Here is a 14,485-nt window from a genome sequence, read left to right on the forward strand (position 1 = left end):
CTTCCACAGACAGTGCCACATCAACATTAACCTGCCCAATTACTCCAGACCGTCACTGAGGAAGATCAGCCTTGTACCAGGGCCTTCCTGATACTTACTGCGGTGGGGGTTGGCTGGTGAAGTAACTTCGATAACATTTGCACGGAAGGGACCAAGAATACTGGAGTAGAAGAGATGGAGTACTGGGCATGTTTTGCTAATAGATACAGACCAACAATTAAAGTATATATATATATATATATAAATAATCACTGGTTTAGCTAGAATTTCACAGATTACCTGCAAATATATTTAAATCCATTGGCAGACAGCACATAACCTATGGGGAAGTGTCTCTCGTGAAAAGCATCTTATATTGTGGTTAGGTGTACAGCATAATGGGGAGAGCATTCTGCAGAAACACAGCTCTGTTCGTCCTTGATTAGAAACAAGATGGATCAAGGTTTTCAATTCTGTTGCAAACCCTTCCAAATATTCCTGACTTTTTGTGAATGGAATTTTACAAAGGCCCACCTCTACCTTCTGCCCAAGATCCACAAACAGGAACCCTCTCTCGAAAAGCCACCAGTGAAATCTTCATGATTTATGAAGATCAGGAATCAAGAATCTCAATTTTAAAATCATCATCCTCGTGATGAACTCCCTCCATAGCCTTGTCCTTCTGCCTCTGTAACCTTCTCCAACCCTACAACGGACCACGATTTATTCGTTCATCCAACTCAGGCCTCTTGTGCATCCTCGATTTCCTTTGTTCCACCCTTGATGGCCATGCCTTCCGTTCGTTTGGACCCTCTGCAAACCTCTTCACCGCTCTCTCCTCCTTTAAGACGCTGTTTAAAACCTATTTCTTTAACCAAGCATTTGGTCAGCTATCCTAATATGTCTGATTTGGCTGTTTATGCTCCTGTGAAGCATCTTGGGGACATGTTACTACATTACATTGGCCAGGGTTCATCAGTCATCGATCTTTGCTGGAAATGCGCATGTGTGAATCTCAGGGGGGGGACAAGATCAGGCGTGGACATGATGTGCCCCGTGGTCGAAGAGCCTGCTGACATAATTCACACCTACCTACTTGGGTGAGATACTAGAGGGTATCTCGTCTGTGGAACTGCACTGCTCTAAGGATGCAATGGCTTCAGTAGAGCAGGGAGAGAAGATCGCGGGTTCAATCCCTATCCTGCGCGTATTCTAACCAAAGGTATTAAGGGATATGGGCCAAAGGGATGTGGAGTGGATCGCAGATCAGCCACAATCTCATTGAATGGCGGAACAGGCTCGAGGGGCTGATATGGCCTGCTCCTGTTCCTAAAATAGCATCATGCCCCAACCGAAGAGGCCAATTAAGAGCCGGATAATATTTGAAAGAGATAAAGACTCGGGTGGAGTGGAAATCGGAGACAACAGGTACCACAAATAAATGTTTTATGACTTGAAGCAAACTAAACTATCTCAATTGTGTAAACGATCTCATTTACAAGCAATCTAAGGGAAGGGCTATGGCACATTACAAGTGATCCTGCCCTCAACCAGCACAGCGGATTGCCGCAAATGTTTTTCCAACTGGGGAGGGGGGGGGGGGGGGGGAGGGGCGTGTCACTGGATAGTGTTCCTGAGTGGGAACTCTCCCTAATCTGGGTGCAGAGGCTGTTTATCGTGTCCCTACAGCTACTCTGGCTAAAATCAGCAAACATCACACACCAGGGATCAAACCTGGGCCGACTTCATCTGTGCAGCCCAATTATTCATTACATAAACCTCCTAAGCCATTGGAAAAGTCACTTCACTTAAGCTAATGGGAGATGGGGACTGGAGTGATCAGCTGGTTTCAGATAAAGCTACCAGCCACAACGGGTTTCAGAGATAAAGAACTTGTATTTTATATCGCACCTTCCATGACCACAGGAAGTCCCAAAGCACTTTACTGCGTAGTCACTGTTGTAATTTCAGAAATGTGGCAGCCAATTTTAACACAAGCTCCCACAAACAGCAATGAGGTAACGACCAAATAATGTGTTTGCATGATGATTGAGGGATAAATATTAACGAGGATACTGGGGAGAACTCCCCTGTTCTTCTTGGATGTTGGATGTAGTGGTATGGGATCTTTGAAAGTCAAAGGACAGATGGAGCCTTGGAGCAACGTCTCACCTGTAAGACAGCGCCTCCGAAAGTGCAGCACTCGCTCAGTACTGCACCGGAGTGTCAGGTGGAGAAGAAAGGACATGTGCATCCAGATTATAAGCAGCATCAGGCTCAGCCTACAGTCAACTTACTGTGCGACATGGTCGAGGCTTACATAAGAGGAGAAAGTTGACAAGCAAGAATAAATCTGGAACAAGCACTGATTTGGAGCATTCCTGGATGCCTGGTACGTGATCTTTTCAAAATCCAACTACATTTTTCTTCCTCCCCTCATCCACCAATATTGCTGCTTTCCTCCATTTTGCCAATCAGAATAGCTTCTTCAGCGATGGTCCTTTCCCCATTGCTAACTTTTTCAAAGCCATCACCATAATGATCGTGTGTGCAGTCAGTCCAAGGCTAGCTCTCTTGGACAGAGTGGGGCCAAGATAATAGCGAGCCAATTATTAATGGTGATCCATTTAGCAGGTTGGCATTTGAAATATTACACTTAAATCAACGCCACCCATCTTGAGGCACTGACTTCATGGTCGGGCTTGGGTTTTATAAGTGGCGCACATTTCACCGAGACAGTGAGTGTTGTCAGGCTATTCAGCTATAACGGCATAGTGGAAATCAGAGTCAATTCTGATTTCACCAAATGTCCATACACGTCCACACAAACTTGCATTTATATAGCACCTTCAATGTAGTAAAACGTCCCAAAGCACTTCACAAGAGCGTTACCAGACAAAATTTGACACCGAGCCAAATAGGGAGACATTAGGGCAGGCGATCAAAAGCTTGGTCAAAGAGATAGGCCGCATCCAACAGTGGCCAGAGGATAGTAATCAAGAAGGTAAATTCTGAATGATATTCCTTGCCTTAACCCAGAGGTACTGAAAGGAGATTGTACGACTTCTACTGTCACCTCAGCCAAGATCACGTAATTCGGCAGAGAACCTTATGTTACTCATTGAGTGAACTGGTCAAGCCATCAGGAATCGCACTAAATTTATTTAAAAAAAATCATGTATTGAGAAACCCAAGTGAAGCCACCAAAACCCTGTTACAGAAAACCAAAGCTGAAGAATAGAAGTTAATACAATTACCGTAAAGGAGTCAAGGGTTATGGGGAGTAGGCAGGGAAGTGGAGTTGAGGCCATGATCAGATCAGCCATGATCTTATTGAATGGCGGAGCAGGCTCGAGGGGCCAAATGGCCTACTCCTGCTCCTATTTCTTGTGTTCTTATGTAAGCAGAAATCTTGCTGATTTAATTTTTTTTAAACAGCTTTCAAAATTTAATACTTTTAAAAGATAATGCTGCACATAATGCTACCAGATAATTTTGTTGTGAATAATAATGATTTGTATTTTATTACAACTCAAAAGGAGCCCCTTATTTTTGTGGCCTCAAAATATTCTTGCGGCTGAGCCTGGCTGTTACACGTAGTTAGTTTCAAACTGCTGATGGTCATAATTTAAACATCATCGATCCCCAGAATAAAGAACGGCAAGTGAGAGGGTGCAGGACTCTTATATTATTGAAGGCCTCCAGTACAGTAAATCACCTCCGTCCCATGAGAAATTACCGTGACTCCTTTCAGTAATGACTGTTGACAAACTGCTGTGACTTGAAGATCAGAATAGATTGTATGGGAACCAGGAGAACGTGTTTATATCACTATTAAACCCAAGGGAACTCCACAAACAATTCTGCTCCGCGCAATTAACTCTCAAAGTAATAAATTTTAGGTTAGAGTAACGAGTCTGGGCTTTCCTGGTGACTCAGTTGGCTAGTTGACCGTGTGGTGTGGCACGAAGCCACAGGAGGGGCCCCAAGCTTGATCTCCCTGCAAAAGAGAACCTGATCTCAGCTCATCATAGGCAGTCCCTCAAAACGAGGCTGACTTGCTTCCACGCCGAGAACGGATGAGTTCACAGGTGTTTCAATGATATTCCGGATCCCGAACTACATGCTGAAGGGTGGAAGAAACCTGTGTGGGGATTTTTTTTTTTAACGTGGGGTGGCCGTTGCACACCAGCCACCACACAGGCTTGACAGAGTTAGGCCTTGGTCCAGTGGCAAGGATTAACCAAGACGATGAGAGACCAGCTCTGCTGCACGGACCGAGTGCGCACACATATCGCAGTGTGGGCTGGCCCGTGCTGCCCCTGGGCCCCGAACTCTCGCCTCTCCTGGGCCCCGGTCACATCCCTTTATGAACTCTTGCCGCTCCTGCCCGCACTGCAATCAGCGACCTGGCTTCGCAGCCGTGGCCCTCCTGCCGCAGTACGCTGCTCCCTGTAATGGCCCCGGCCTGCTGATGGTCTTGCAGGCCGGGACCATGCCGATTTCTGGGCCGGGCCGCTGCACGCTGCTCCCTCTAGCTGCTCTCAGCTAGAATGGTGGCAGGGACACAATTGCTCTGGGTGAAGGGGGGGGAAATTAGTAAGACTTCCCGCTCTGATCGCGATCCAGGGATCTAATGCAGGAAGGTGCAGGTTTGTCAATGTTGGGTGAGGAAACGATCATGCTGGACTGTCGTGACTTCCTACACAATCCTACTCAGACGAGATGTTAAACTGAGGCCCCGTCTCTCTCTCTCTCTCCTTTCAGACGGACATTAAAGAGCCCATGGCACTATTAAAAGAGCAGGGGAGTTCTCCCCGGTGTCTTGGCCTAATATTTAACCCTCGACCAATATCACTTAAAAAAAACAAGATGATCTGGTCATTGCAGAAATGTTGGGATTAAAAATGCATATTTTCATTTTCTTCAATGTAAATAGCCAACTAGCACACTGCCCGAGTTATAACGCAGAAAGAACTTGCATTTAGATAGCATCTTTCACCACCTCAGAACATCCCCAAGTACTTTACAGTCAATGAAGTGTTTTTGAAGTAGTCACAGTTGTAATCTAGGAAACGTGGCAGCCAATTTGCACACAGCAAGCGCCCACAAACAGCAATGAGACAATCTGATTTAGTGATGCTGGTTAAGGGACAAATATTAGTCAGGGGTCACCAACCAACAATGGCTACGCGAGCCTGAGTACCGTAAGTACAACTGCAATGTCCCATCGTGTGTTTGCTAAAATCGCCTAACCCAGCACAGAGTAGGGATGGAACCAAAGATGACCTTTTATTCTTTGTCAATATGCCGCTTAGTAAAATTTTGTTCATTTTTTTTTTAAAACCAGAACAAAATCTTTTGTCTTTTGCAAGTGGAAAAAAAGCATTGTTTATTTGATCAGTATTTACAGTAAATCTATCTGTGGCCTTTCATTTAAACATTCACCAAACAACAAACACCAAAGATCTCTTTGGCTCAAAATAAAGTCTAGGGAGGGGGTGGGAATTTACAGTCACCGGAGGTTATGCTGCTCTGGTGGCGGTCCAAAGTTGAACAAAACACGGTCCTGTGGCGGCTGATAAACTGGCGGCACGTTTGGGTGTCCATGGGGACCGTCGTGGTGGTGGTGGTGAGGAGGGTGGTGGTGAGGAGGGTGGTGGTGATGGGGGTGGGGGTGGGGAGGGTGGTGATGGGGAGGGTGGTGATGATGCGGAGGCTCAGGAGGAGGGTGGTGATGGCGGTTGTGCGGATGGCGATGACGGCGGTGATAGGGCTGCGGACCAAAGTGCATGGGGTATTCGTGCTCAAAGTTGATGTGCTGCAAAGCATCGAAATTGAAGTGAAAGATGGGCGCAGGGGGAAAGGCGACCTGCAGGTGAGGGGGCACCGGCGGGATAGGGGGGAATTCAGGAATCATTGGCGCTGGTCGAGGAAGGTCATTGCGATTGAAATTCACTCCAGGATGCATTGCTTGGCCTCTCTCTTCAATTCTTGCATTCTTGGGAGAAGGATGCTCTGACGGAGGCCCAATCCTTTTCACAGCTTGCTCTAAAGTAGGTGTGAACAAAGAAAAAAACGTGTTACTGCATAAGAACACGGATATCCACCGAGAATATATGATTCGCCACGTCAGAGTTAGAGTTTTCACACTAGATCATTTCTCAGACTCAGCTCCCCTCAAGTGGACCTTGGGTTCCATGCTATCCAAGTGCATAGACCCGGAGGGATTATTTGCAACAGTTTTGTGTGTCCTTCTGCGAATGCGTGCCCTGGGCTCCGCCCCCTTTTTGTGCAAGCGCGCATAATTCGGTTGCTCGCGCGCGGTCAATCCGGGCGAGCAAGAGCGGTGCGACATACGGGGAAGCCGGCAGGGGGGGGCTCAACCAAGAACAGCTCACTGCCGCTGGAGATGCTTCTCGGGCTTTTGGATTACTTCCAGGACTTTTGCCTAAAATATCGCTGTGATTATCGACAAGTACATTTTCGCGGCCTCCTCAGAGAGAGAGAGAGAGAGAGAGAGAGAGAGAGAGAGAGAGAGAGAGAGAGAGAGAGCGCAAGAGAGACGACGGGGTGGGGGGGGGGATGGAGGGGGAGGGAGAGCGAGACACACGACTGGGGAGGGGCAGAGAGACTGGGGAGGGGAAGGGAGAGCGAGAGAGACTGGGGGGGGGGAGGGAGAGCGAGAGAGACTGGGGAGGGGAAGGGAGAGCGAGAGAGACTGGGGGGGGGAGGGGGAGGGAGAGCGAGAGAGACTGGGGGGGGGGAGGGAGAGCGAGAGAGACTGGGGGGGGAGGGGAAGGGATAGCGAGAGAGACTGGGGGGGGGAGGGGAAGGGAGAGCGAGAGAGACTGGGGGGGGGAGGGGGAGGGAGAGCGAGAGAGACTGGGGAGGGGGGGAAAGGGAGAGCGAGAGAGACTGGGGAGGGGGGGGGGATAGGGAGAGCGAGAGAGACTGGGGGGAAGGGAGAACGAGAGAGACTGGGGGGAAGGGAGAACGAGAGAGACTGGGGGGAAGGGAGAACGAGAGAGACTGGGGGGAAGGGAGAACGAGAGAGACTGGGGGGAAGGGGAGGGAGAGAGACTGGGGGGAAGGGGAGGGAGAGAGACTGGGGGGAAGGGAGAACGAGAGAGACTGGGGGGAGGGGGAGGGAGAGAGACTGGGGGGAGGGAGAGCGAGAGACTGGGGGGAGGGAGAGCGAGAGAGACTGTGGGGGAAGGGAGAGCGAGAGAGACTGGGGGGGAAGGGAGAACGAGAGAGACTGGGGGGAAGGGAGAACGAGAGAGACTGGGGGGAAGGGAGAACGAGAGAGACTGGGGGGAAGGGAGAACGAGAGAGACTGGGGGGGAAGGGAGAACGAGAGAGACTGGGGGGAAGGGAGAACGAGAGAGACTGGGGGGAAGGGAGAACGAGAGACTGGGGGGAAGGGAGAACGAGAGAGACTGGGGGGAAGGGAGAACGAGAGAGACTGGGGGGAGGGAGAGCGAGAGACTGGGGGGAGGGAGAGCGAGAGACTGGGGGGAAGGGAGAACGAGAGAGACTGGGGGGAGGGAGAGCGAGAGACTGGGGGGAGGGAGAGCGAGAGAGACTGTGGGGGAAGGGAGAGCGAGAGAGACTGGGGGGGAAGGGAGAACGAGAGAGACTGGGGGGGAAGGGAGAACGAGAGAGACTGGGGGGGAAGGGAGAGCGAGAGACTGGGGGGGAAGGGAGAACGAGAGAGACTGGGGGGAAGGGAGAACGAGAGAGACTGGGGGGAAGGGAGAACGAGAGAGACTGGGGGGAAGGGAGAACGAGAGAGACTGGGGGGGAAGGGAGAACGAGAGAGACTGGGGGGAGGGAGAGCGAGAGACTGGGGGGAAGGGAGAACGAGAGAGACTGGGGGGAGGGAGAGCGAGAGACTGGGGGGAGGGGGAGGGAGAGAGACTGGGGGAGGGGGGGAGAGCGAGAGTGGGAGAGGGGCAGAGAGAGAGAGAGGGAGAGGGGCCGAGGGAGAGGGGCCGAGAGAGAGGGAGAGAGAGAGAGAGCGAGCGCGAGAGTGGGTCAGAGAGAGATAGAGGGAACTCAGGGAAGCCGGTTCACATTCTTCCAACCCGCCCCCTTTATACCCACACCCGATTTATCGGAAAGCTCAGTGTGTGTGTGAGACAAATGACATTGGAGTGGATGAAACCTGAAAGTGACAACACTGTCACTATTCACTTCATATCCAATAAACCTGTTAACACTCCGTGACCCCCACACAATGCCCCATCTATGGCGCGGCTGCGGGGGGGGTGGGGGCAGGAACTTGGGTTGGGATGGGGGGAGGAGTGGTAGAGGAAGATCTTAACCTGAGAGTGAGTTCTCTCCTGTCTGGAGTCGGCAGTCAGAATGGCTCAAATTATACTTTGCAAAATCACTGATTACGTAGGCAGGACGGTTGTAATTACACATTCCAGAGAAACTGCTGGGTGTGTCTTGTCCTCCAAGGTGACCAATCAGGTCTTGTGATTAAAGGGGACCCAATCAAAGCATTTTTCTGTTGCAAATAAGCAGATCCATATTGTCCTGCCCACTATCTCGATAAACAGCAGCATGTCCCAGGGATCGTAACAAAGGAAGAGAAAGAAACCGCTTGCATTTATACGGCGCCTTTTATGACCTCAGAACATCTCAAAGCGCTTTACAGTGACCGAAAGTGCAGTACATTTTTGTTTTGGGGGGAGGATGGAGAGGAGAACAGCCAGAAGTCGTGGTCCATGCAGGAACCAATTACACAGGAAGAAAAGGGTTGAGGTCCTGGAATCAGTGTCAGGAGCTGGAGGGCAAGTTTAAAAGCGGGACCTCAAAGGCTGTAATCTCTGGATTACTCGCATTGTCACACGCTAGTGAATATAGGAATAGTGGGATAAAATAGGGTAATGCGTGGCTGGAGAAATGGTGCAGGAGGAAGGACTTTGGATTTCTGGGGCATTGGGACTAGCTCTGTGGCAGGAGGGATCTGTTCAAGGTGGATGGGCTGCACCTCAACCGAGCTGGGACCAATGTCCTTACGGGAAAGTTAACTACTACTGTAGGCGGGGAGGGTTTAAACTAATTTGGCAGGGGGATGGGCATCAGGGTGAAATATTAGTGAGGAGAAGCAAGGTGCACAGAGGACTGGGAGAGGCAACTAGCACTAGAGTAAAGAATAGTTCAGAAATAGAAGGGATCAGACAGGGGGAAAATGCGAGGCAGGATAAGATGGGTTTGGAGTGCCTGTACGTAAATACACAGAGCGCGGTAAATAGGGTCGGTGAGCTGCAGACACAAGTCGCCACATGGGACTATGATATCGTAGCAATAACAGAGACCTGGCTCAAAGGAGGAGAGGATTGGGAAATTAATAACACTCCTGGCTACAATGTACCCAGGGAAGGGAGAAAAGGAGGGGGGGGGGGAGGGGGGCAGTGACAGTATTGATAAAATAAACTGTTATAGCACTGGAGAGGGATGATATAGTTGAGGCGCCAAAAATAAAGTCTATTTGGTTAGAATTAAGGAACAGAGAAGCTATTACACTGCTGGGTGTACACGATAGGCCACCAAATAGTGGGGAGGAGAGAGAAGAGCAAATTTGCAGGAAAATTACAGAAAGATGCAAGAACTACAGAATAGTGATAACGGGGGACTTCAATTATCTTAGTATTGACTGGAATAAAGGGCAAAGAGGGGGAGGAAGTCCTGAAATGTGTACAAGAGAACTTTCTTAATCAGTGTTTTTCCAGCCCAACGAAGAAGCAAAGCCTGATATAGTTTGGGGGAAATGAAGTGGGGCAAGTGGGAGAGCATTTGGGGACCAGTGATCATATCATCAGGTTTAGAATAGTTATGGAAAAGGACAAGGTACAATCAAGTGTAAAAATACTTAACGGGACAAAGGCTGACTTTAGTGAGTTGAAAAGATATCTGGCCCCAAGTGGAATGGAATCAAAGGTTGGGAGGCAAAACAGTAACTGAACAATGGGAGGCCTTCAAAGAGGCGATGGTTAGGATATAGAGCAGACACAAATCCATGAGGGGGAAAAGGAAAGGCATCCAAATCTACAGCTCCCTGGATGACTAAAGATATAGGGGCCGAAATTAGTGAAAACCGATGGGTCCGCCCATTTCTCGGCGGTATGCCGGTGGTATGCCGTTTCATACCGCCAGGTACCGCTGGGTGCTGTGTGCAAAGTTCGTCACTTTTTTCTCGGTGGTATGCCGAGCAGAGTGCAGAGGGTGGTGTGCGGGCGGTGAGTCCTTTTCACTCGGGAATCTTCGGGTCCCGAGTTGTGCACACGCGATGCTGCCGTCAAACTCCCCCCCCCCCCGCCCCCCAAGAGACACCGACCAGAATCGACAGAGACTGCCGGCCTGAGCGTACTGTGCAGGTATGTGGTGGTGGTGGGAGGAGGAGGGTTGGGTGGAATTTGCTGCTGTTGTGTTGGGGGGTGCCGAGAGGTAAAAACATTTTCACAGGTAAAGATGTATACCGCCAACTGAAGATCGACTTAAAACCACCTTTTCCAGGGCGGTCTGCAGTATGTCGGTAGTAAGTGATCAATTTGGCAATTTTGGGCAGTATGTCAGCGGTGTGCTTGGGCCGACTGTATGCCCGACGGTATGTCACTGATGAATTTCCCGCCGGGCGGTACGTAGGTATTTTTTGATCAATTCCGCGATTTTGGGCGGCATGTTGGTGGTCTGCATGCGGCAGTATGCCCACCAATTTCAGCCCCATAGATGTTAAACTTTCTTTTCCTGTCTCATTTTATGACAATTGTCAGGTCCATAATACAGTAGAGAACCAAGTTGAATACAGAAAGGAGATCTTAAAAACAGGGGAAGCAGGGGAAGAGGGATAAACCCGACAACTACATGCCAGTCAGCTGGTGGCGAAGACATTTTCAGACAATAATCTGGGACAAAATTAATTGGTATTTGGAAAAGTACGTGCTAATAAATTTAATTCAGCACGGATTTGTCAAAGGCAAATCGTGTTTGCCTAACTTGATCCGAGTTCTTTGACGAAGCAGAGGGGGTAGATGAGGGTAGTGTGGTTAATGTTGTGCACATGGAATTTCAAAAGGCATTTGACAATATATTACTTAATAGACTTGTTCGCAAAATTAAAGCCCATGGGAGTAAAGGGACAGTGGCAGCGTGGATACGAAATTAGCGATGGGACAGAAAGCAGTGTGTAGTGGAGAACGAGACTGGAGGGAGGTATAGAGTGGTGTCTCCCAGGGGTTGGTATTAGGTCCACTGCTCTTTGTTATACATTAATGACCTGGACTTTGGTATACGGGCATAACATCAAAGTTTGCAGATGACACGAAACTCGGAACTGTAGCAAACAATGAGGGGGGGGGGGGGGGGGGATAGCACCATATATCAGGAGGCCACAGACAGAAGTATGAAGTGATACATTTTGGAAGGAAGAATGAGGGGTGCAGGAACAGAGACACCTGGGGGTGTATGTACACAAACGTTTGAAGGTTGCAGGACAAGTTGAGAAGGCTGTTAAAAAAGCATACAGGATCCTTGGCTTTATTAATGAGAGGAATAGAGTACAAAAGCAAGGAAGCTATGTTAAACTTTTCTAAAACACTGGTTAGGCCTCTGCTGGAGTAGTGTGTTCAATTCTGGGCACCACACTTTAGGAAGGATGTCAAGGCCTTGGAGAGGATGCAGAGAGATTTATTAGAATGGTACCAGGGATGAGGAACTTCAGTTATGCAGAGAAGCTGGGGTTGTTTGCCTTAGAACTGAGAAGATCTAATAGAAGTGTTCAAAATCATGAATGGTTTTGAGAGAGTAAATAATGCTTCTAGTGTTAAGAGGGTCGGTAACCAGAAGAAACATTTTTTTTACACTGCGAGTTGCTGAGGTCTGGAATGCACTGCTGGAAGGTCGGAAGGCCTCCTCGTAGGACTGCTCCTGGGCATGACCAAGGGGGCCATTAACCAGTCCAGACAGCGGGTGGCCGAGGGGGGTCGTTCAGCCCAACTGCCTGCCTCTCTTCCACAGTTACGTTCAAGCCAGGGTGTCCCTGGAGATGGTGCGCGCGGTGTCCACTGGTACGCTCACAGGCTTCCACGAGAGGTGGGCACCGGAGGGACTGGAGTGCATCTTCATCCCTAGCAACCAAATTTTAATTTGACCATTTTAAGTTAAAAGTTTAATTTGTCGGTTTTAATGCCCCTTTAATAAGGGGGCATTTGATTTATTGTTTTACTAAAATAGTTGAAAGGGTGATGGAAACAGATTCAATAGTAACTTTCAAAAGACAATTGGATAAATACTCGAAGCAAAAACATTTACAGGGCTCTGGAGAGTCATCGTTGTAATGTAGAAAACGTGGCAGCCAATTTGCACACAGTAAGGCCCCACAAACAGCAACGCTGTGACCAGATCATCTGTTTTTTTAAGTGCTGTTGGTTGAGGGATAAATATTGGCCAGAACACCGGGAGTACTCCCTGCTATTCTTCAAAGTTGCGCCATGGGAACTTGAATGTCACCTGAGGGGGCAGACGGAGTCTTGGTCCAAGTCTAACTTGAAAGTTGGCTCCTCTGCCAGTGCAGCACTCCCTCATTACTGCACTGAAATGCCTGGTTCCCTCCCTACAGCTCCCACTCCCCCCTTCCCCCTTTCCCCCGCCACATTGTGTAAACTGAATAGAACATCTTATGAAAGAAGGCAACTGATTCCTGTCGAACAATGGATTTATCTTTAACAAAGCAAGGGGTTTTGGATTATAAATGAAAGCTCTTTTGGGATGATTAATTAATACCTCAGACCCTCCCTTCCCTCAAAACAAACTGCGAGAGCCAGAACAAACTGTATTTTGTGCCGATAGCAGCTTGCCTGCAGAAGCTTCGGGAGTTAAGCTGATTCTAGCAGCACAGAAATACGTTAAAAAAATTCAACACAGGCAAAGATCCATTTTGCCACAACGTTTAATGTTGAACCAAACTAATTCTTATGGCAAATAAGTGCATCATTGCCTGCACAAGGTGATGGGGCCAGTCACCAACTCTCAAAGACTACAATAGAAACTTTGTACTCTGTGTTGGGGTGACTGTCCTGTTATTCCCCCGCTTCCAATGGGGAAACCATCTAGCCTGCAGTTATCCTCACTACCCAAGATCAGGAAGGCATTATGCAGTGGACTGCAATGCCCATCCTTTCAACAATGAATACAAAATCAAGAAAAGTGACCATTTCTGCACAACACAGTCATTTGAATAAATCACATCAATGGCGGAATGGTATTTTGAGACGGTGTGGTCCTCGAGAATGAGTTGAATAACATCCGTCCTCCAATAGAGACAAATGACAGGACAAAACCCACAATCTTCCAAATGATTTTCATTGTGGACCCAAAATGCTCAAGCAGTTGACTTTGGATTTGCAGAGAGCACCAGCAGTAATTAGATGGAGCAGACAGACTCATGGTATTCATGCGTTGAAGTGGAGTGTTCGCCAGCACTGCTCATACAACCAGTGCGATGACAGTGAGTTTATTTGTGACAGATTCAACTTTTAGGGTAAAGTGTGCCACTGATATACTTTAAGTAAAGGTGTGAAAGGAAAAAAAACAATTTCCTTTTACTTTCTGCAACTACCCTAGATGCAACTTATTTGTTCAAAGGGATTTTGTTGAAATGGAAAATGGATGGAAAAGTTAAATTCTGTCTGAACTTTGGGGAAGCGCTTGTTGGTGTTTAACTTAAATTTTGGCAATTTCGTCAGTAATAGTGAAACTTCATTTTTAAATACTGTGCTTGGTCAGTAAATCAAACCCATTTATATTTCTCACAAGCCAGGCAGCCTGACAGAGACTGCCAATGTCGTGTAACGTTATATGATTCAAACACCTATGAATCTGCTGTAATTCTAGCCTTGTAGCTACTGAGATATCAAATTTCATCAAGAATCAATACAATCCAAAGACCCAACACAAGGGAGATGGGAATAGAAGGCGATGCAGATAGGGAGATATGAAGTAGAGTGGAAGGAGGTTCGCGTGGAACTTAAACGCGAGCACCAGTTGGGCCAAATGGTCGGTTTCTGTGCAGTAACTTCTACGTAATGCGACCATGTAATGTGGCTCTTTAATTAGGTGACTCACCGCCAATCCTTTTCTTTTGTTCATTTTCAGCTTCACTTTGAATCTCTCTGATGAGTCTCTCGTCATCTTCCTGTCAGAAAATTACGAGGTCATTATCGACAGTGACAGGATCAAGATACTCAACACATTCAAGATTATGGTAGCAGTTTTCCCCGATTGATCAGTTAGTACAGGCAGCACAGGTCAGAGGGTCGATACCTGTCTGTTTGAAACTGGACATCGCGTTCTCTCTGAGCTACAGTGAGAGTTGCTGTCAAGCTCTTTGTTAAAGCTATCATTCCTTGTGTGTACAACCAGACAGTCGATACCGGGAGACTATTTGATCCTTAGAGACACGACAAACAAACCCGACTCTGTTCTCAATTTTTAC

General features: G+C 48.2%; 1 protein-coding gene across 2 annotated transcripts in view; it reads right to left on the reverse strand.

Moving 5' to 3' along the window:
• Nucleotides 1-3,127: 3,127 nt before the first annotated feature.
• Nucleotides 3,128-14,485, reverse strand: part of rnf216 (ring finger protein 216) — a 227,172-nt gene continuing 215,814 nt past the window's right edge. For both annotated transcript variants that reach the window (XM_070901274.1, XM_070901275.1), the window contains 2 exons: nt 14,116-14,185; nt 3,128-6,030 (listed from right to left, as the gene is read on the reverse strand). In XM_070901274.1, coding sequence (XP_070757375.1) covers nt 5,495-6,030; nt 14,116-14,185 — 606 coding nt within the window. In that variant the 3' untranslated portion in view covers nt 3,128-5,494. The remainder of the gene's footprint in view (nt 6,031-14,115; nt 14,186-14,485) is intronic.

Source organism: Pristiophorus japonicus, chromosome 15 (assembly GCF_044704955.1).
Source record: "Pristiophorus japonicus isolate sPriJap1 chromosome 15, sPriJap1.hap1, whole genome shotgun sequence".
NCBI classification, from domain to species: Eukaryota; Metazoa; Chordata; class Chondrichthyes; family Pristiophoridae; genus Pristiophorus; species Pristiophorus japonicus.